This window comes from Bos javanicus, chromosome 16, assembly GCF_032452875.1.
Source record: "Bos javanicus breed banteng chromosome 16, ARS-OSU_banteng_1.0, whole genome shotgun sequence".
Taxonomy (NCBI): Eukaryota; Metazoa; Chordata; class Mammalia; order Artiodactyla; family Bovidae; genus Bos; species Bos javanicus.
Genome location: NC_083883.1, coordinates 56,334,274 through 56,356,412, shown reverse-complemented (window position 1 = coordinate 56,356,412; position 22,139 = coordinate 56,334,274). Strand labels below are relative to the sequence as shown.

The window sequence follows — 22,139 nt, the reverse complement described above, 5'->3', positions numbered from 1 at the left end:
AAATGGCAACCCGCTCCAGTATTCTTGCCTGGAGAATCCCAGGGACAGGAGCCTGGTGGGCTGCCATCCATGGGGTCGCACAGAGTTGGACACAACTGACGTGACTTAGCAGCAACAGCAGCAGCAGATATGCAGATGACACCACCCTTATGACAGAAAGTGAAGAACTAAAGAGCCTCTTGATTGAAGTGAAAGAGTGAAAAAGCTGGCTTAAAGCTCAACAATCAGAAAACTAAGATCACGGCATTCGGTCCCATCACTTCATGGCAAATAGATAGGGAAACAGTGGAAACAGTGGCTGACTTTATTTTTCTGGGTTCCAAAATCACTGCAGATGGTGATTGCACCCATGAAATTAAAAGACGCTTACTCCTTGGAAGGAAAGTTATGACCAACCTAGATAGCATATTCAAAAGCAGAGACATTACTTTGCCAAGAAAAGTCCATCTAGTCAAGGCTATGGTTTTTCCAGTGGTCATGTATGGATGTGAGAGTTGGACTATAACAAAAGCTGAGCATCGAAGAACTGATGCTTTTGAACTGTGGTGTTGGAGAAGACTCTTGAGAGTCCCTTGGACAACAAGGAGATCCAACCAGTCCATTCTAAAGGAGATCAGTCCTGGGTGTTCACTGGAAACACTGATGCTGAAGCTGAAACTCCAATACTTTGGCCACCTGATGCAAAGAGCTAATTCATTGGAAAAGACCCTGATGCTGGGAAAGATTGAGGGCAGGAGAAGAAGGGGACAACAGAGGATGAGATGGTTGGATGGCATCACTGACTCAATGGACATGGGTTTGGGTGGACTCCAGGAGTTGGTGATGGACAGGGAAGCCTATCATGCTGCAGTTCATGGGGTCCCAAAAAGTCCGACAGGAGGACTGAACTGAAGTGAATTTTCTAAAAATTTTTACTTTGTATTTAAAGCAAAGTAAAATGTATCATAATATTTTGGATTTGTACCCAGCCTCTCTCTGTCCCCAGTTTAAGGGGGTGAAGTATGAAAACATCTTGTCTCCCACTCACTCCTCAATCAACTGCAGTCTGACTTCTGCCCCAATACTCCTCTCAAGTTGTTCAGGTTTTATAGTCTAAGATCTTTATCTCTTATCTACCAATCATATCCCAATCTAACCTCCCTGCAGTACCTAATGCTGCAGGCCTTCTCTCCTGCTGGAAACAATCTCCCCCCTTGCTATTCCTGGCCTCACACTCGTGGTTTTACCCCAAGATCTGTGCTAATCCTTCTACATTCACTTTGCTCAATCCTCTTCCTATACCAATCTTTTAAATGTCTCCTCTTTCAACATTTGGTCTTGGGGTAATTTCACCTATTCCTATTCACAATTCTCAAGCATTAACCACTTTTAAAATCTTTATTTCCCAAGTGTAGGATACAAATATCTGACTGCTTACTAAACCTAAACGTCCCTTTGAAATGTGAAATTTAGCATGTCTAAACCTCTGCTAGCTTTCCTCATGAGCCTGCAAACACTTCTCCTTGAAAGTCTATGTCAATCAGAACGATCAACAACCACCCAGTCACATAGAAGTAATCCTAGGTTTTGCTTTCCCTCAACCTCGCATCAAATCAAACACCAGATCTTGATTCTTACTTCCCTAAAGTCTCTCAAATACATCTTTTCTACTACCCCACTGCAAAATACCAGGCCAGATGAATCACAAGCTGGAATCAAGATTGCCAGGAGAAATATCAACACCTCAAATATGCAGATGATACCACCTGAATGGCAGAAAGCAAAGAAGAACCAAAGAGCCTCTTGATGAAGGTGAAAGACAAAAGTGAAAAGCTGGCTTAAAACTCAACGTTCAAAAAACCAAGATCATGGTATCCAGTTCCATCATTCCATGGCAAAGAGATGGGGGGGAAATGGCAACAACAGCAGATTTTATTTTCCTAGGCTCCAAAATCACTGTGGACAGTGACTGCAGCCATGAAAAAGATGGTTGCTCCTTGGAAGAAAAGTGACAACAAACCTAGACAGCATTATTAAAACACAGAGACATCACTTTGCTGACAAAGGTCTATACAGCCAAAGCTATGGTTTTTCCAGTAGTCATATATGGATGTGAGAGGCAGACCATAAAGAAGGTTGAGCACTGAAGAACTAATGCTTTTGAACTGTGGTGCTAGAGAAGACTCTTCAAGAGTCCCTTGGACAACAAGGAGCTCAAACTAGTCCATCCTAAAGGAAATCAACCCTGAATATTCACTGGAAGGACTGATGCTGAAGCTGAAGCTCGAGTACTTCAGTCTCCTGACGCAAAGAGCCAACTCACTGGAAAAGACCCTGATGCTGGGAAAGGCTGAGGGCAGGAGGAGAAGGGGACAACAGAGGATAGGTTGAATAGCATCACCGACTCAATGGACATGAACCTGGGCAAACTCCAGGAGATAGTGAGGGACAGGAAGGCCTGGCGTGCTGCAGTCCACGGAGTCACAAAAAGGCAGACATGACTTAGTGACTGAACAATTATCCCCACTGCCATCGCCTTTCTTCAAGCATTCATCATTTCACATCTTGGCCACAACAGCCTTCCTACTTCATATGCATTGCCTCCAGTGTCAATATCCTTTTCACCGCTATCAGACTGAACTTTGCCAATTATAAACATATTATCATTCAGAGCTTAAAATTCTCCCAACTTGAGGATAAGGTACTAAGCATAGCAATGACCTACCTATTCAGAATAATTACCCACCATGCCCACTGATGCTTCAGCAATATAGCAATATCTAATCTCCTAAAGATCTTCAACATATCATGTTGCATCAGAGCTGTATGAACTCACTCAACTATTGTCTCTGACTAAAATGCCTTTCTCTGTCTTACCACAATTCAAAATCTTGACCTTTCTTCAAGAGTTAGTTATTCATTTATTGGTTAATTTATTCATTCATTTATTTTAGGCCTAAGATACAAAAGAATCTGTCCAAAAAGAATACAGACTAAATAGAAGACAAGAAGTATTAATTAATATTAATAACAATAATAGCTAACACTTATTGAGCATGTAACAGGTGATAAGCACTGTGCTAATGGGCCTTACATGAATTCATATTTAATCACCATGAGAGCTGTGATATTGTATATAATAAGAAATATATTTTGGTCTTCATCCTGGCTCCTGAAACAGCACCATAGCAATAAAGGTGAAAGATTTGTTACAATATTTGGTTTTTATCCATTTTCTGAAATAGTTCCAGGGAATCCCCTGGTGGTCCAGTGGTTAAGACTCCATGCTTCCACTGCAGAGGGCATGGGCTTGATCGCTGGTCAGAAAACTAAGATCCCACAGGCTGCAAGGTGTCACCAAAAGAAAAAAAATCTTAAACCACGAAACAGTTCCAGAGCAATAAAGGTAAAATGAGCATTTTTTGTTATTTCTAATGAGCTTCTTTCAACTACAGCTGAATTTATGTTAATGAGGTAACTTCTAGAAAGCCCCTAAGGACATGCGGGCTGGAAACAGAGCAGGTGGATGCCAGGGGAATCTATCACATTGATTTGAGGGTTGGAACTTTCAGCCCTGCTCCACCAGCCTGCAGGGCGGGGAAACGGACTGGTGCTTGAGTTAATGGCTAACAGTCAATGATTTACTCAATTGTGCCTACAGAATGAAGCATCCAAAAAACCCCTAACTTAACTGTTCAGAGAACTTCTGGGTTGGTAAACAAGTGGAGGTAGAGGGTGGTAAGACGGTATATCCCCGATACCTTGCACTATGCATCTCTGCTAGCTGGCTGTTCCAGAGTTGTATCCTTTTCTAATACCCTGGTAATCTATTAAGCAAACTGCTTTCCTGAGTTCTGTGAGTTATTCTAGCAAATCATCAAACCTGAGGGGGAGGTTGTGGGAACCTCCAAATTACAGCTGGTTGGTCAGAAACACAGGTGACAACCTGAACCTGCAGTTGGTATCTGAAGTAAGGAGGAGGGGAACAGTTCTGTGGGACTGAGCCCTTAAACTGTGAGGTCCATGCTAACTTCAGGTACTGTCATCACTGAACTGAAGGCCATCCAATTGGTTTCACGTTGGAGAATTAATTGGTATAGAAAAAACACCCACCTGTCTAGTATCAGAAATGAAGTGGTGGGAACAGTAGTAAAGGAAACAGAGTTTTCTTTACACAAATCTGAGGTGGTATAACAAAAATTCCCACTTCAGAGATGAGGAGCATCTTGCCTAAGGCTAAATATCTAGGAAATGGGGGGAAGCTGGGATTCAATCCTAGGAACCTGACTCCAATCCAAGTTGACAGGTATGATTAGTGAGTGTCACTTCTGCACTGTGCATACACTTCCACCATTGCATGAATCATCTAGTAGGGTAATCTTTTTACCATTACATTCTTCACTCTTTAAAGACAAGAGAACATGTATTATTCATTCACTTATCCCCAACACTATCATGCTAAAGGTACTCAATAAATATTTAATAAACAAAGCACTGAAAATCATTTCTAAAATGAATAGTGGTATCTCAGCAAACTAATTTTACTTATTATGATACAGGCCTTTGACCCTCTTAGTTTAGTAACACTTCATATCAAGCATGAATGCCCTCTTGATTTCTGGATCTTGACCCCTACTAAAACCTAGCTGAAGGAGAGCATCTTATTAAACTCATTAACAATGAGGTCAATAAGACTGGTAAAAGTTACTAAGGCCTATTTCCTGGTAACAGGCAGCAAAGCTTTAAGACAGTGGAATAAGCATCCAATAGTAAAATATGGGATGTTCATTAGCAAAAAAAAGGCTTTTAGAGCAAGAGATCTTTTTGGCAAACCATTTTCAAGTGACTCCATGTAAGCAGAGTGCTCTTCTCAGATCAGCATTATACAAAAACAAGTTTCAGCAGCTAAGAGCCTGTTTTCTTAGAAAAGGAATCAGTCGCTGCACTTCCAAGGTTTCCAATGTTACAAATCCTTACATTTTCTTATAACATCTTCATATACTATATACCTAATCTAATCAGTGATGTCAACAAAGATGATACAAAGAAAGACAAGTGAAATACAACAAAAATGATCACTGCTCATATGGAAAATTTTTCAGGAAAAAACTAATAGTTTTAGTGTTACAGCTACCATATTTTCCATTTCTCATAAACATTTCAGAAGGATAAGTTTTAGGGCAAACTGCTTAGGCTTAATTCCTGATCTATCACCTAATAACAACCCTCCTGTGCCTAACAGTTTATCTAAAAAATGGGGTTAATAAAGCTACTTACACCTCAACAGTGGCGGGCTACAGTCCAAGGGGTCACAAAGAGTCAGACACAACTGAGCAACTAACACTACACTTCATCTCAACAGAGTTGTACTGAGGAGGTACACCATGTAGGACACTCCCTTTAAATGATGGCTGCATCATTACTATTGCTCATAGTAACAGTCAGGGAAGTTGCTACTGTTCTTTCCAACAAGAATGGAGAGATCTCCTTGAATATACAGAATATTAGAGTAGAAAACACAGAAAAACCTCATCATAGAAGGTAACACAGTTGACATTTATAGAATACTCCACCCAACAAATGCAGAATACATGTTCCCTACGAATACTCTTGGAACATTCACCAAAATAGGCCATGTCTTGGATAAGTAAGTCTCAACAACTTAAAAAGATTCAAATCTCAGAGTATGTTCTCTGTTCAAAATGAAATTAAAAATCAGATTAAGAAAGATATCTAAAAATTCTGCATATATCTGGAAATTAAACAACGTATTTCCAAAGAACTCACATATCACAAAAGAAACAACATGGGAAATCAGAATATACATTTCAAATTTATGAGCACACAAAAGATCGAGTTTTTATGGGTACAGCTAAAGCAGAAGTTAGAAGGAAATTATAATCTTAAAAATTAAAAGATTTTAGGGAAAAAAGATAGTAGTAAAAAAATGTTTTTCAAAATCTTCACATGAAGAAACTAAACAAGTTAAATCCAAAGAACAAAAAAAGGAAATAAAAAAGAAAACAAAAAGAATCAACAGAAGAAAAAACATAAAAACAATAGAGAAATGAATGTGCCCCAAATTTGGTTCCATGGGGAAGAATGAAAATCAATAAAATCAATATACTTCAAGGTAGGCTGATTAAAAAAAACACAAGGGAGAATATATAAATTAACAGTATCAGAAATAAAAGCAGATCATAGAGATTCTAAAGACATTAAAAATAAAAAGGGAATATTTTAAGCAATAAATTAAATATCCTTGATTAAACTGAAGATTCCTTGAAAGACAAGGATCACCAAAAAATGACTCAAGAGGAAATAAAAATAATAATAAACAGAGTAACATAGCATCTACTAAAGAAATTAAATTATACCATTGGTCAGAATCTGCCTGCAACTCAGGAGACCTGGGTTCAATTCCTGGGTCAGGAAGATCTCTTGGAGAAGGGCATGGCAACCCACTCCATTATTCTTGCCTGAAGAATTCCAGGGACATAGGAGCCTGGTGGGCTACACTCCATGGAGTCACAAAGAGTCAGACAACAACTGAGCAACTAACGCTTTCACTTTCTTTCACTTTGCAAAGTTAGAAGGGCTTCCCAAGTAGTGCAGTGGTAAAGAATCCACCTCCCAATGTAAGAGACATGGATTCGACCTGTGGGTTGGGAAGATCCCCTGGAGTAGGAAATGGCAACACATTCCAGTATTTTTGTCTGTGAAATGCCACAGAGAAGCCTGGCGGGCTACAGTCCATGTGGTCAAAAAACTAACACACAACTGAGCGACCAAGTACAAAGTTAGAAATGTCTTCTTATTTTACATTAATTTAAATCAGTTTCACATTTAATGGAGCTGAGTACTACAGTGAGTCTAATTTAATCTTTTTAATTCATATGAAATGACGTCAAATAGTTGTTTTTGTTTTTTTTGCCTCAAATACTATTTTTCTAATTACTAAGAAATCTTATGGTACTTATGACTTAGTCACTCAATATCAGCAATTTTAAAAAATATAAAAATAACACTTAATAATAAAAATCCACTCATATATTCTTTATTTTTAAGTAAATATAAATTCCAGTACTCTTGCAAAGATAAACAAGAGTACTGGAATTTATATATTTACATAATTAGATGTATGTGTATAGCATATGAAGCCTAACTGAGCAATGATAAGTTTTTGTAATATGAAAATGGTTAAGTGGTTTCTGTATTTGTTCACTGCACTGATGCTTGCTTTCACATTACTTTTTGCATATTACAGTATATGAAGCAACAAGCATTTTTAAATTTGGGAGAGAGGGAGCACTAAATAGGATATGAGAAATTCCTATCACTCAAACAGAATATTTCATTCTGATTTCATACAATAGATACTGTTAGAATTCAAATTATTTTCCACAGTAACATTCTCCCTTCATTTACAAAAAGGGTGTTTTACATACTAACACTGCTTAAGAACTTAAGAATTTCACAGAAACCCTAATTTTGTTCATCTAATATTAAAATCACTATATGCTGCTGCTGCTGCTGCTAAGTCGCTTCAGTCGTGTCTGACTCTGTGCGACCCCATAGACGGCAGCCCACCAGGCTCCCCCGTCCCTGGGATTCTCCAGGCAAGAACACCAGAGTGGATTGCCATTTCCTTCTCCGAAAATAATTGTATAACCTTACTAATAAGTCAAACAACACATTCATATAATATTACATAGGTAAAAAGAACTATAACAATCAGTTATTACTTGAAAACTTTTTCACTATTACTTTCTATAGATAGATTTCTGTGCTCTTTCTTTTTGGTTTTATATGCCTTTGACTGTGTGGATTACAATAAACTGTGGAAAATTCTTTAAGAGATGGGAATACCAGACCACCTAACCTGCCTCTTGAGAAACCTATATGCAGGTCAGAAAGCAATAGTTAGAACTGGACATGGAACAACAGACTGGTTCCAAATAGGAAAAGGAGTACATCAAGGCTGTATATTGTCACCCTGCTTCTTTAACTTATATGCAGAGTACATCACAAGAAACACTGGGCTGGAGGAAGCACAGGCTGGAATCAAGATTGCTGGGAGAAATATCAATAACCTCAGATCTACAGATGACACCACCCTTATGGCAGAAAGTGAAGAAGAACTAAAGAGCCTCTTGATGAAAGTGAAAGAGGAGAGTGAGAAAGTTGGCTTAAAGCTCAACATTCAGAAAACGAAGATCATGGCACCTGGTCCCATCACTTCATGGGAAATAGATGGAGAAACAGTGGAAACAGTGTCAGACTTTATTTTTGGGGGCTCCAAAATCACTGCAGATGGTGACTGCAGCCATGAAATTAAAATACGCTTACTCCATGGAAGGAAAGTTATGACCAACCTAGACAGCATATTAAAAAGCAGAGATATTACTTTGCCAACAAAGGTCTGTCTTGTCAAAGCTATGGTTTTTCCAGTGGTCATGTATGGATGTGAGAGTTGGACTATCACGAAAGCTGAGCGCCAAAGAATTGATGCTTTTGAACTGTGGTGTTGGAGAAGACTCTTGAGAGTCCCTTGGACTGCAAGGAGATCCAACCAGTCCATCCTAAAGATCAGTCCTGGGTGTTCATTGGAAAGACTGATGTTGAAGCTGAAACTCCAATACTTTGGCCACCTGATGCGAAGAGCTGACTCACTGGAAAAGACCCTGATACTGGGAAAGATTGAGGGCAGGAGGAGAAGGGGATGACAGAGGATGAGATGGTTGCATGGCATCACCGACTCGATGGACATGGGTTTGGATGAACTCCAGGAGTTGGTGATGGACAAGGAGGCCTGGCATGCTGCGGCTCATGGAGCGCAAAGAGTCGGACACGACCGATCGACTGAACTGAACTGAATTGTATATAAAAGAAAAGTTTTTGATGATTTAATATTTCTATTAAGTATGTTGATACTTTACAGGTACCATTATATGTTTCTAAAACAAATTTCTATATAATTTTACTAGCTGTTTTTTTCAACTGACATTAATCTTACATATTCACTGGAAGGACTGATGCTGAAGCGGAAGCTCCAATACTTTGGCCACCTGATGCGAAGAACTGACTCACTGGAAAAGACCCTGACGCTAGGAAAGATTGAAGGCAGCAGGAGAAAGGGACAACAGAGTATGAGATGATTGGATGGAAGCACCGACTGGATGGACATGAATTTTGAGAAATCTCCAGGAATTGTTGATGGACAGGAAGGCCTGGCATACTGCAGTCCACGGGGTCACAAAGAGTTGGACACAACAGAGCGACTGAACTGAATCTTACACATGCATTTTACAAATACTCTATTGTTAAGTCTAAATATCATTTGATTATCTGAAGAATTTTATTGCTTTTTATTGCTATTTAAGGAATTACACTGGCATTAAAGAAAAAATAGTAGAAAACAATATATGAAAAGAACAAAAAGATCCTACCTGTTTTAACCTCATGAAGAAAGTCTCCGTGAAAGTTTTTCTGCTGAAATACCAAAATCGCTCATTTGCAGGGTACACACGTACTACTGTCTCCAGGAGAAAGCGGACTGGCTCCACCACCTCTGTGACTACCATATCCACTGCCACGGTCATGTATACTCGTTTATCTGCAGTAGAAATGTTCTGTGTTTTATGCTAATTTTATTACTACTTTATTGAGAAAACAAAATTAAAGAACTTAGGTTCTTTATACTCACGTTACCCTCTATGTTTAAGTGTTTTACTGACACATAGATTGACAAAAGTAATCAAGTTTCCCAAGTACATTTCTCAATTCTCCTAATCCCATCTTAATGAAAAGACTAAATCTTCTCTGATGATTTTAATTTTTCCTTCCCAAAATCAGGCCCTTAATATAAAAAATAAAAATTTCGAATGTCTTTTACACTAAAACTATCTTTCAGGTTGCCCCCCCAACAAAACAAACAAAAAACACTAGAAACAGAAAATCACAAAAATTTGCCCTTCATTCAATAAAAAAAAGATACTAGAAATTATTAGGTTTGTTTGATGAGTTGCATGGGAAGGAATGTCAAATCAGAAGAGACATTCAACCTTCACTTCGTTCAATTTGCTTGCAAAATTTTTATTAAAATGATTCAATGTTGTATGCTTTAAGGGAAGTCTCTAGGGATTTGTTAATACCCACAATGTCCATAATATATATTTACTCTCAGGAAAATCACTGACCAAAGCTCTAATGAAATAGCTCTGTGTAATTTTCATATATGGACTATACAGTTCATGGAATTCTCCAGGCCAGAATACTGGAGTGGGTAGCCTTCCACTACTCTAGGGGATCTTCCCAACACAGGGATCAAACCCAGGTCTCTGACATTGTAGGCGGATTCTTTACCAGCAGAGCCTTAAGGAAAGCCTATACTCTATATATAGCATACAAAATACTCTATATATACACTATATATATATATATAAATATACTCCAGCATTCTTGCCTGCGAAATCCCATGGACAGAGAGGAGCCTGGCAGGCTATAGTACACAGGGTTGCAAAGAGTTGGACACAACTTTGCGCCTGAGCACATACTATAAATATATATATAATATATATCAGAGCCCTGGCAAGTGCTTTTTTAGACAACAAGAGTATACACTTGTAAGTCAACATTTCAGCTACCATTTAAAATGCTTACTTGCTACAGCCTCCTTTAAATTTTAATCTGGAATCTTCTAGGCCAGTGTCTATTGGTTTTCTTTAGTTTCACTATGATAGGTTGATGGACAACTGGGAGTTGGTGATAGACAGGGAACCCTGATGTGCTGCAGTCCATGGGGTCGCAAAGAGTTGGACACAACTGAGCGACTGAACTGAACGGATGATAGGCTGATATGGACTTGATTTACCCTTTTGAAATTCATTGGGCTTTTTGAACCTGTGGTTTCATTATTCCATATAACTGCATTATTTTTAAATTATTTTAAAATTTAAAAATATATTTCATCTGCAATTGTCAGTTCTGTTAAAAGGAAAGTTCAAATAATCAAGCCTACCATTAGAAGAAACCTTCAATAATTTCTTTTTAACCATTATACAACATTTAAAATCAACTATACTTCTATTAATACAATTAAACTCAACAAAAGATGTATTACATTTGTACTAAATGCAAGCATTCTATATGCCAAGTCAAGAGAAACTGAGATTCTCTCAACACTGTATCAGGATGTTATTTTGATATAGAATTATATAGTTTAACTGAACAAATAAATTTTTAAATAAATTATTTTTAATTGACAACCAAATAGGTGTTAAAATACAAAATGAAACTGAACTGTGTTACATTAAAAACAGATAAAAACTGCTTTTATAAGTTATTGTTTGAAATTTCTGTATTTTATTCATCAAAATTATCAGCTGGCTTATTTTTCCATTTTCATGTTGATTTTCTGAATGATTAAAAGGAAGAAGTTTATAGACTGATATTCACAAGTCTGCATCCAGAAATAACAAACTGTGGGTGTAAAGATTATTTATTCCTAATATATGAAAACCTAAATTTTACATAGTCATCATTGTTTTTCTCTTTTTAGCCCTCATTTTGAAATAGCTTGATGTGTGATCAAATGCATGCAATTTATGGAAGTGGTAAATACTCCTGTTAAATTCAAGAATAATTATAATTTACTGTTCTTCATTAATATCTTTCCATATCCATATTCACTAATGCTCCTGTCTTTAACCAAAAGTCTATTGTGGATACAAAGTAAATAATATTAAACTGAAGATCAAGCAAACTGATTCAGATTTTCTCAATATATTGTGTTGAATCACAGTAAAGCATTTAGTAGAAGATTATAACTCATGAAGGGCTTCCCTGGTAGCTCAGTTGGTAAAGAATCCACCTGCAATGCAGGAGGTTCGACCCCTGGTTCGACCCCCGGATTGGGAAGATCCTCTGGAGAAAGATAAGCTACCCACTCCAGTATTCTTGGGCTTCCCTGGTGGCTCAGCTGGTAAAGAATCTGCCTGCAATGCAGGAGACCTGGGTTCAATCCCTGGGTTGGGAAGATCCCCTGGAGAAGGGAATAGCTATCCACTCCAGTATTCTGGCCTGGAGAATTCCACAGACAGTATAGTCCATGGGGTCTCAAAAGAGCAGGACACAACTGAACAACTTTCACTATAACTCCATGAGATGAAACTAAATTTTAGTTTAAAGGCAGACAGTAGAGAAGAAAACAACAAAAAACCACATGGGCAATGAACAGATATCTAGATAAAGGAGGAATAAAAATAAAAACAAGGAAAAAAATGAAAAATGAGCCTATTTATCATGTATAAATTCTGTTTAACACTAGATATATTAACAAAATGAAAAAATAAAAAGCTTGAAAAAAAGTATTTGCCACAAATGAAATCTTAAATATACATTACTAAATGCCCAAAGGTCAAAAGACTGGAATAAACAATTAGTAAATTTAAAATATATATATATATATATATATAAAAGTAATCTGTAATATAAAGAAAAAAAAGTTAAAATAGATATCAAAGATATGCAAAAATTCCAGAATTTTCTTTCATCATTTTTTTCATATTCTCTCTTTTCCCCTACAAATAAAACAACGCTATTATGACACATGAAACACTAAGCCCAAATACTTTTCTAAATAATGTAATAAAATTAATCCACATATCCTTGGAGGGCTTTCTTCTGAATAGTGGAGGTTATCCCCACTGATACATAAAGTATGAAAAGAAGAATAACTCCATTTAAAATAAGTACCAGAATATTTTTTAAACATGGCAAAACAATATTGTCCATAGTGCAAATTTTATAATAAATATTGAGTAATCTTTTAGGAAAAGTCACCTTTTGGGGTTTCTTCATTAAGTGCCAGAAATATTGGTGCATTGGGGTTCCACATGCCAGTGATAACATAAGCTCTCCCATCACAGCTCTTTCCCATGGATTCCTATGACATTTCAAACAGAAATCACTGAGAATATTTACACCCCCAAAATCATCATGTTAACTTGTAAGTATATCTTACTTTAAGCAATTCAATTAATTAAATTTGAATTTACACTCAGGGCATTTATTTTCTTGGTAAATTTTTTTCACTCTACAGAAGCATTTCTTTAAATATTAAATTCTCCTGCAGCTTTCTCCAGCATTTCTATTTAGACACACATACTCTAAGATAAAAGGTATGCCCTTAGATGCTGACTCACAAAAACACAGTATTGGTATGAAGTTTTATTTAACTTTATCTTAGGCTGGTTGTCAAAATCTCACATACCCAGACATACAAGGATATATAAAGTGAGAATTAAGCTAATCACAGGAAAATATTAAAATTTTTCTTCTAATGTTCTAATTTTTAATATATTCTTAAAATAACTAATTACCTTTGTCACAATTAACACCTTTAAAGTTAATACTTTTCTATTGTCTATATGCCAGATATATGGACACTTTCTTACAATCATAAATCAACATTAGGAGACTAATACCGGTTTGTATCTATACCCAAGATTGTTAACTATCTTCCTCTACCCTTATATTTATTCTCCTTCTTCCATTCTCTCCTTCTCTTCTCTTCTTCCTCTTCACTTCCTCCACCCCTTAAGACTTTTACCAAGCCAGCTCTTGATTCTCACTAAAGCAGAAACTTCTATAGTGAAAGCAAGGCCACATGCAGTTGTGTATATGTATGTGTATGTGGTGTGGGGGAGCTTAAAGGCTGTCCCAAGGGAGAAAAGCACACAGTATACAAATATAGCATTTGCAAAAGAATATTATTATCTACAATACTTTCAATTTTCTGTACCAATTTCCTCATATTATGAATGGAGAGCGCTAAAAAGTTCAGGCTAAAAGACAAAAAAGTTTTTTTTCAGTATTTCCCACACAGAGATGCTTCTCTGAATCCTTATGAAACTATTTCAGTCAGTTGGTAATTAGTATGCACATTTTTCTAGTGTACTGGTGATAGTTCACTGATCAGACTATAAAGCAGAGGAGAAAAACACTCAAGACCATGTAAAGGAAATCCACCCAGTACCTCCAACACACTTATATATTCATATTCATTCTCTTTCCCTGTCTCCCTCCCTTCCATGTGCCTATCCTCTCTCTCTACTGTCTAATTAGACTCCCATTCAGAGCAAGAATGAGCACCTGACCCCAAAATATCTAGTTCATTTCTGGACAAGAGCTTATGCTATGCTTGAGTCCAAAAAATGAGCTAGACCAATCAAATTCTTTCTTTCAATTAACAAATACCAAAGAAAGTGGGCAGTCAGCAGTGGGGCTGAAAGGTTTTGATACAAAAATGACAGATCACATGCAGAATGAAGTTATAACTGAATTTAAGGTAGGGGAAAATATATAAAGAACAGCAGAGTATTAGTAAACTGCTAAAGTGTTAAGCAAGAAATGGAGAAAACAAAAAAAATTCCTTAAAAATAGTGAATCATGTAGTCAAAAAAACAAAGGCACATACAAAGGAGGCGAGTTGAAGGGGCAGAAAGAGTGGGGAACCTAGAGAGAAGGGCAAAGAAGAGACAGGGAGGGAGAGAAAGGGCAAGGAGGGAAAAGGCAGGCGAGGACAAGGAAAAAAGGAAAGAGGCAGGCAATGGAGGGAGGAAGGGAGGGGGAGAGAGAAGGTGGTGCAGAAAGAGAAAAGGGAGCAGAGCACCAGAGGCTGTGAGAACAGGGGCAGCTCCTAAGAAAGAGGCTCACTGAAAGAGCAAGCCCATGCGGGGCGGGGAAGCAGACAGAAAGAGACCAGACAGAGACCACTGTTCAGGTTCAGGTCTAATTTCATCAAGGTCAAGTACCTTTTTTGTTCTTCAGGTGCTCTAAGTGAATCTTTGTTCCCTGTAAGCAAAACAGCCTAACCAAATCAAACATATTTTTATTTCTCTTTAGTCTTCACAACCACAAAAATACTGTCTCATACATTAAAAGCCTTCAGTAAGTTTCTCCTCGAGTCACTTCTGTTATTGTACTTGATATTTCTATTACATAGTCTGGCTTGCTCCCATCCCCTTATGAAGAGACTTTCACAATCTTTGCTCTAGAGTTCTTTCCCAGCTCCTCTGCAGGCCTTCCCTCCCCCAAGAAGGCTGACAAGATCAGGGACATCAGGGAAAAGACATCTGGACAACAAACACCTCTGCCCCGAAGAGGCCAGGCTGGAACCACCAGATGCCCTCCTCTTAAGAAAATAAACCAGGGAATAGAAACAGAATACGGCACTTTGCAATGGAACATAAGCTGAAGAATCACATACAAAGCCGTGAATAAACTACTGTCAAGTTATGAGTAAGCCGAAGCTATGAGGTCAAGTAGGGACAGCAGGGTAAAGCACACAGATGTTATCAGGAGAAGGAGACAACACACAAAGAAACAAAGAAACATAAGTTCTCGCTAATCCATTCATTCCTTAAGCAAATATGAGCCTACTATGAGTTACACTCTATGCCTGTGAGTATCCAGCAAAGAAAACAAGAGAATGGTCCTGACTTTACGCAGTTGACAGACTAATGATTTCCAAACAGTAAAATCAAGTTAGTGGATTATGATCACACTTTTAAATCAAGTAGAAGAAAAAAATAACAGATTTCATCAAACATGAATTATTTCATAAATTTCACTATTTCTTAAATTTCATAATTTAAGAACTATTTCATAAAAATTTTACTACAGCTTTTTTAACATTTATAAGTGTGTTAGATTATAATATAAATTTTATTTCTGTGAGTCCAACTACTGGTCTAGTGTCTCAATAGTTAATTATGAAGATCCACAAACTTTCTGAACTTCCCTGGTGGCTCAGACAGTAAAAGCATCTGCCTATAACGCGGGAGACGCAGGTTCAATCCCTGGGTCGGGACGATCCCCTGGAGAAGGAAATGGCAACCCACTCCAGTACTCTTGCCTGGAAAATCCCATGGACAGAGGAACCTGGTAGGCTACAGTCCATGGGGTCGCAAAGAGTCAGACTCGACTGAGCAACTTCACTTTCTTTCACTTCTTTCACAAACTTTCTGAGGCATCTCTAGGATTATAAGTTGTGTTCCAGTTCCATGAAATCTGACTCTACTCAGTTTTCACCTCTTTTTGGTACTTTTCTGTTCAGCTTTTCCTAGGTATTGATGGTTATAAATCAAAAATTCTCATTTCCTTATTCCTACACTACAAGTATCTTCAAAACTATTCTCACTACTGGGAGAAAATTCAGAGTCCATTATCTGCACCTCCCCAAAAGAACTTAATTAATTTTATTTATATGTGATTTTGTTTATATACTATGCATAATATATATAAGTAATTCGGCTGACTAAAAATATATTTTGTTTATAAATATAGCTTTCTTTTTCATGTATCTTTTATATTAAACAAAATTTATAAATGTATAGAAAAGTCTCAGCTCATCCTGCTCACTTAGCATTCAGGGAACAAAGTATGCACTGCTCAAAAATTATTCAAGTCAAACAGAAAAGCCTCATAAATTCTGAAGTTCAATTGTACCCTTTTTCAAAGTTTGTCAGAATAAAGTGCAAGGGGAAATCTGTTTTCAAAGAGTTCACATACTTGGATATGTCATAGAAGTATTAATATCTTGCTCTAGAGGGCAGAACTAAGACACATGAGGCAAAGTTACAAGGAATATGATTTCAGGTGATTACAAAGGTGTAACCTGTAATAACCACAACTGTCCCACAGTCTTCATTATAAGGTAATGAGTTCATTTTTATTAGATGTAGTCTGGTTAAAGCTCAATAACTGTGTATTAAGATACCACAAAGATTAATAACATTGGGTAACAACAAATCACAACTGCTGATAATTGTACATACAAACCCTCCAACTTGATCAACTGTTTGTTGCACTGGTAAGTCCACTGCTCCCTCCAGGAGCTTCAGTGCTGACAAGCCTTTGATTTCAGTATGGACTCATTAAGGTGGAGGGATGCACTACAAGTGAGGGGGGATCAGAAGCTCACGCCAGGTCTCTACATCTCTGCCAGTGATTCATCTTAATCTTTTAAACTCTGCAAGATCATTACTAATTAGGATCTAGGACCTGATAAGTATTTAATGTCCTTGAAACTACCTCCTCACAGAATTTTCAGGGCTCCAAAATGTTATGTCTTGCCTTAAGCAAAACCACCTGCATTACTGATATGCTGTAAAAATGGATGGAAGAGAGATGAACCAATAGCTAATCTGTTTAACCAATAGCTAAATGTAACTGGTTGTGCTTACCTTACCTACCCAAGCAATGATTCCTCGCTATTTCTGTGGCTCACTGCACCAACTCTATGACAGCATTTAACCCAATGATATCATTACAGATTTAAAGATCTATTTCCATCACAAGATTATGAACCCAAAGATGTCAGACCTTTATAACCATACCTATAATGCCAGCACTCCACACGATATTTAACATACAATTAGGTGCTCAAAAACGCTGAATAAACCATTCTGCTACCACTAAAAAATCAATTATCATGAAATAAAGAAAAAGTTGATATAATTTGTGATATTTAAATGACATTTGCAAAATACAGCTGAAAGGAGAACATGTAGTGCTACCTTAAAAAAAAAAATCTCACTTAAGTAAAGAACTGTATACTTATACTAAAATAACTATTTCTTACAACATTTCTAAACCATGAACTGGATGTTTTCATTAACTACACTATTAACAGGTATTTGTTTAACAGTCAAGATGGCTTGCCATTTTTACATCAAAAACCAACTCTTGAATATATATTAACCTCCAAGGGCATTCCTTAAATGAATACCACTCCCACAATAAATATACTTTGCTAATGAAAGGTAATCAAGAAGGAAAAATACAGAAAGGGAAATGCTTTAAAGAAAACAAATGCATCCATCACAATACTCAAATTAATATCAATAACACTGCATTAAAATAAATGAAAGGAATCATATCCATTTTGGATATGCCTGTTATAATCATGTACTTGTTATTTTTGGCTTAAAAGGGTTTTTTCCTAAGAAGTCAAACAGATGAGTGGATGAACTTTTTCATAACACTATCCTTTTATCTGCTTTCAACTTGCATGTGATTCTTTCTACAAAATTTTTTAACTCCTAAGTTTCTCCCTCATTAGAAATTTTAAGTATGGGGTTCCAAATTAAATGACTACTATCACACAGCTGAAAGTTAGAAGTAATTTTGACAAAATGACAAGATTTCAAAATAGAATATACTTTAAGAACATAAAATAACTATCATCTATACTTGGTTAAGGTGCTAAAGATTTTCATTACCATATCCAGTAAATGCATGTCACTGTTCTTCACGTTTCGACCTGGGCTTAATAACATTCCAAAACATCTGAAAATATTGGGGGGAAAAAAAGAAGAAATGAGGTATCAAGAATATACAGAAGCCCAGTGAGCAAAAGCCTTTTAATAGTAACTATACAATCTGTCTAGCTCTATACTTACAAATAACATTTTTTAGAGAAACATCACAAATAAGAATCCATCAAGATACATAATAAAATCACACAGAAATAAATTATTTAAATTCCCAGATCTCTATTTCTGCTTCTGAAAGATTACCAATGAACAGAAACTGTGATAAAAATAGCCACAAATTGTTAACTGAAACAAAATACAGTACTGAGACATGAACTAATTTTTAGGTAAAAATTAGAGATTGTTTGCCTTCGAGTTATTCCAAACATACTGATCAAGATCAACTAACCTAATTAAATTAAAAGTAAGAAAACTTTAAAAAATTTGAATAAAACACTGTACTCTCTCTTTGCATCAAGCCACGTTAATACAGGCAATCACCTGGCCCTCCACAGGCATGTTCACTGAGTAGACTATCAATACTGTATCTTCAGTTTGAAAAAAAAAAGTTATATGAAACTCATTACTAAAAAATGCTATTATACTAGTGAAGATACTATCCAGAATATAATATATTATTAAATACTTATTCTGTGCCTCCTGATACTAAGGAAGTTTTAGGAATCCAATTAACACTATCACTTTATTTGTAAAGGGTTTTCATCAACTATAAAATTCAGTTACACCTAACAGTTCTTTATATTTGTTATGGTATTATTACTTTTTCTTTATTGTTAGCAAACGTAAACTCCTCTTGTACTCAAGAGGCAATGTGATCTATCCACAGTGCGCCTCTCTCTGCCAACAACGTATACCCACACTTTCTAGAATAGTTTCTATTACAGCTTTCCAAATGTTAAAAATATGCTACGGAGCATTTTATAAAAGGAGTAAAGAATATAAACAAACTAAATGTAAGATTTTTTAAATTTCAAAATAATGGCAGCTGAGCAGGCAATACTAAATCTGATCCTTGTTTTCCAAAGGTTTACTTTTCCAGTGGCAGGGTTTTTCCTTCCATAAATAAGACAGAGAGTGGTCCTATGCAAATATGAGCTTAGTAAGTGGTAAAACAATATTTACTTCCTGTAAATATTTGAGGATACCTTCTAGAAGTCATGTAAAAATGATCAAGTATATAATAAAGATACAACAAAATCAGTAAGCTTTGAGGAAAACCTTCCAAACACACTATTGTGAGCAAAATATAATCAACTAAAATAGAGATAATTATAACCTAATACTCTTAATTTTAATATGCTTCCTATACATTGCTATGAACTTTGAACTCACATAACAAACACTGTCTATACAAATTAAATATTAATTTATCAGCTACTTCATTGTACTATTTCTAACTGTGCCTTAAATTCTTTATAACTACGGAAAACAGAGTAGAGATTCCTTTAAAAACTGAGAATAGAACTGCCACACGACCCAGCAATCCCACTGCTGGGCATACACCCTGGGAAAACCAGAATTGAAGGAGACAAGTATACCCCAATGTTCACTGAAGCACTGTCCACAACAGCTAGGACATGGAAGTAACATAGATGTCCATCAACAGACGAGTGGATAAACAAGTTGTGGTATAAATGCACAATGGAATATTCCTCAGCTATAAAAAGGAATGCATTTGAGTCAGTTCTAATGAGGTGGATGAAACTGGTGCCTATTATACAGAGTGAAATGAGTCAGAAAGAGAAAGACAAATACTGTATGCATGTATATGGAATGGTTTTTTTCCAGTAGTCATGTGTGGATGTGAGAGTTGGACTATAAAGAAAGCTTCGCGCCAAAGAAATGATGCTTTTGAACCGTGGTGCTGGAGAAGACTCCTGAGAGTCCCTTGGACTGCAAGGACATCCAACTAGTCCATCCTAAAGGAAATCAGTCCTGAATATTCTTTGGAAGGACTGATGCTGAAGCTGAAACTCCAATACTCTGGCCACCTGATGCGACGAACTGAGTCATGGAAAAGACCCTGATGCTGGGAGGGATTGGGGGCAGGAGGAGAAGCAGAAAACAGAGGATGAGATGGTTGGATGGCATCACTGACTCAATGGACATGAAGTCTGAGCAAGCTCCAGGAGTTGATGATACACAGAGAAGCCTGGCGTGCTGCAGTCCTTGGGGTCACAAAGTGTCAGACACGTCTGAGCGACTGAACTGAACTGAACCGACGGAATTTAGAAAGACAGTAACGACAATCCTACAGGCAGGGCAGCAAAGGAGACACAGATGTAAATAACAGACTTTTACACTCAGTGGGAGAAGGCAAGGGTGGGATATTTGAGAGAATAGCATTGAAACATGTACATTACCATATGTAAAATAGATGACCAGCACAAGTATGATGTATGAAGCAGGGCACCAAAAGCTGGTGCTCTGAGACAACCCAGAGGATGGAGTGGGGAGGGAGGAGGTAGGGGAGTTCAGGATGGGGGGACACATGCATCCCTGTGGCCAATTCATGTTGATGTACGGCAAAAACCATCACAATATTGTAAAGCTATTATCCTCCAATTAAAATAAATTAATTAATTTAAAACAATTTAGTTTCTCCAACTAAAACATCAGATCAATGAGGACAAAGACATGTCTTACGTTCTCTACATATTTTGCTTCAGCTTGCATCTCTCATGGGTGTTTTATTTCTTCTATTACAGGATTTGGGGTTGGTTTATTTACTTATTTATTTTTTTATTTGGTTGTGATGGATCTTATTTGTGGCATGTGGGATCTAGTTCCCTGATGAGGGATCAAACCCGGGCCCCCTGCATTGGAAGCACAGAGTTTTACTCACTGGCCCACCAAGGAAGTCCTAATTATACTGTTTTTAAGTTACAAAGGGCTTTCCTTGTAGCTCAGCTGGTAAAGAATCTGCCTTCAAAGCGGGAGACCTGGGTTCGATTCTGGGTTGGGAAGATCCCCTGGATAGGGGAAAGGCTATCTACTCCAGCATTCTGGCCCAGAGAATACCATGGACTGTATAGTCCATGGGGTCGCAAAGAGTTGGACATGACTGAGTGATCTTCACTTTCATTTAAGTTACAAAACTATCATATAGTCACTGTAAAAAGCTAAAGAATACCAAAGTGTGTAGGGAATTTCTCCATCTCTAATCTCAGCCCCTTCAGGAATCAATACTAAGGTTTTAACAAGTACTGTCCCTACTTTTCTTTTGCTTGTTTTAAAAATTAAAGTTTTATACTGTTTGTCAGGATTCCCTGATAGCTCAGTTGGTAAAGAATCATCCTGCAATGCAGGAGACCCCAGTTCAATTCCTGGGTCGGGAAGAGCCCCTGGGGAAGGGATAGGATACCCACTCCAGTATCCTTGGGCTTCCCTTGTGGCTCAGCTGGTAAAGAACCCACCTGCAATGTGGGAGACCTGAGTTCTACCCTGGGTTGGGAAGATCCCCTGGAGAAAGGAAAGATACCCACCCCAGTATTCTGTCCTGAAGAATTCCATAGACTGTATAGTCCATGGGGTCGCAGAGAGTCAGACACAACTGAGCAACTTTCACTTCACTGTTTGTCAACACGAAGTGACAACAGTGTGACCTTAGTGAAAGCACCTATCCCCTTGGGCCTCTGCTTCCTCTTCTACAAAATAGGAGAAGTGCAACACATGAACTCCAAGGATTCTTCCAGCATTAAAACTGCGTAATTGTTTTCTATCAAGCTATAATAGTCATTTACAAAATTATATTTCATTAAAGCACAACATGATTCCTATGGAGACAAGCTGGGTCTATTAGGAATAATATCTCAGTAA

General features: G+C 37.2%; 1 protein-coding gene across 2 annotated transcripts in view; it reads right to left on the bottom strand.

Moving 5' to 3' along the window:
* RABGAP1L (RAB GTPase activating protein 1 like) overlaps positions 1 to 22,139 on the bottom strand; it is a 741,235-nt gene that overhangs the window by 592,533 nt on the left and 126,563 nt on the right. For both annotated transcript variants that reach the window (XM_061381704.1, XM_061381705.1), the window contains exons 8-10: positions 18,267 to 18,333; positions 12,823 to 12,925; positions 9,429 to 9,595 (exon numbers count right to left, since the gene is read on the bottom strand). In XM_061381704.1, coding sequence (XP_061237688.1) covers positions 9,429 to 9,595; positions 12,823 to 12,925; positions 18,267 to 18,333 — 337 coding nt within the window. The remainder of the gene's footprint in view (positions 1 to 9,428; positions 9,596 to 12,822; positions 12,926 to 18,266; positions 18,334 to 22,139) is intronic.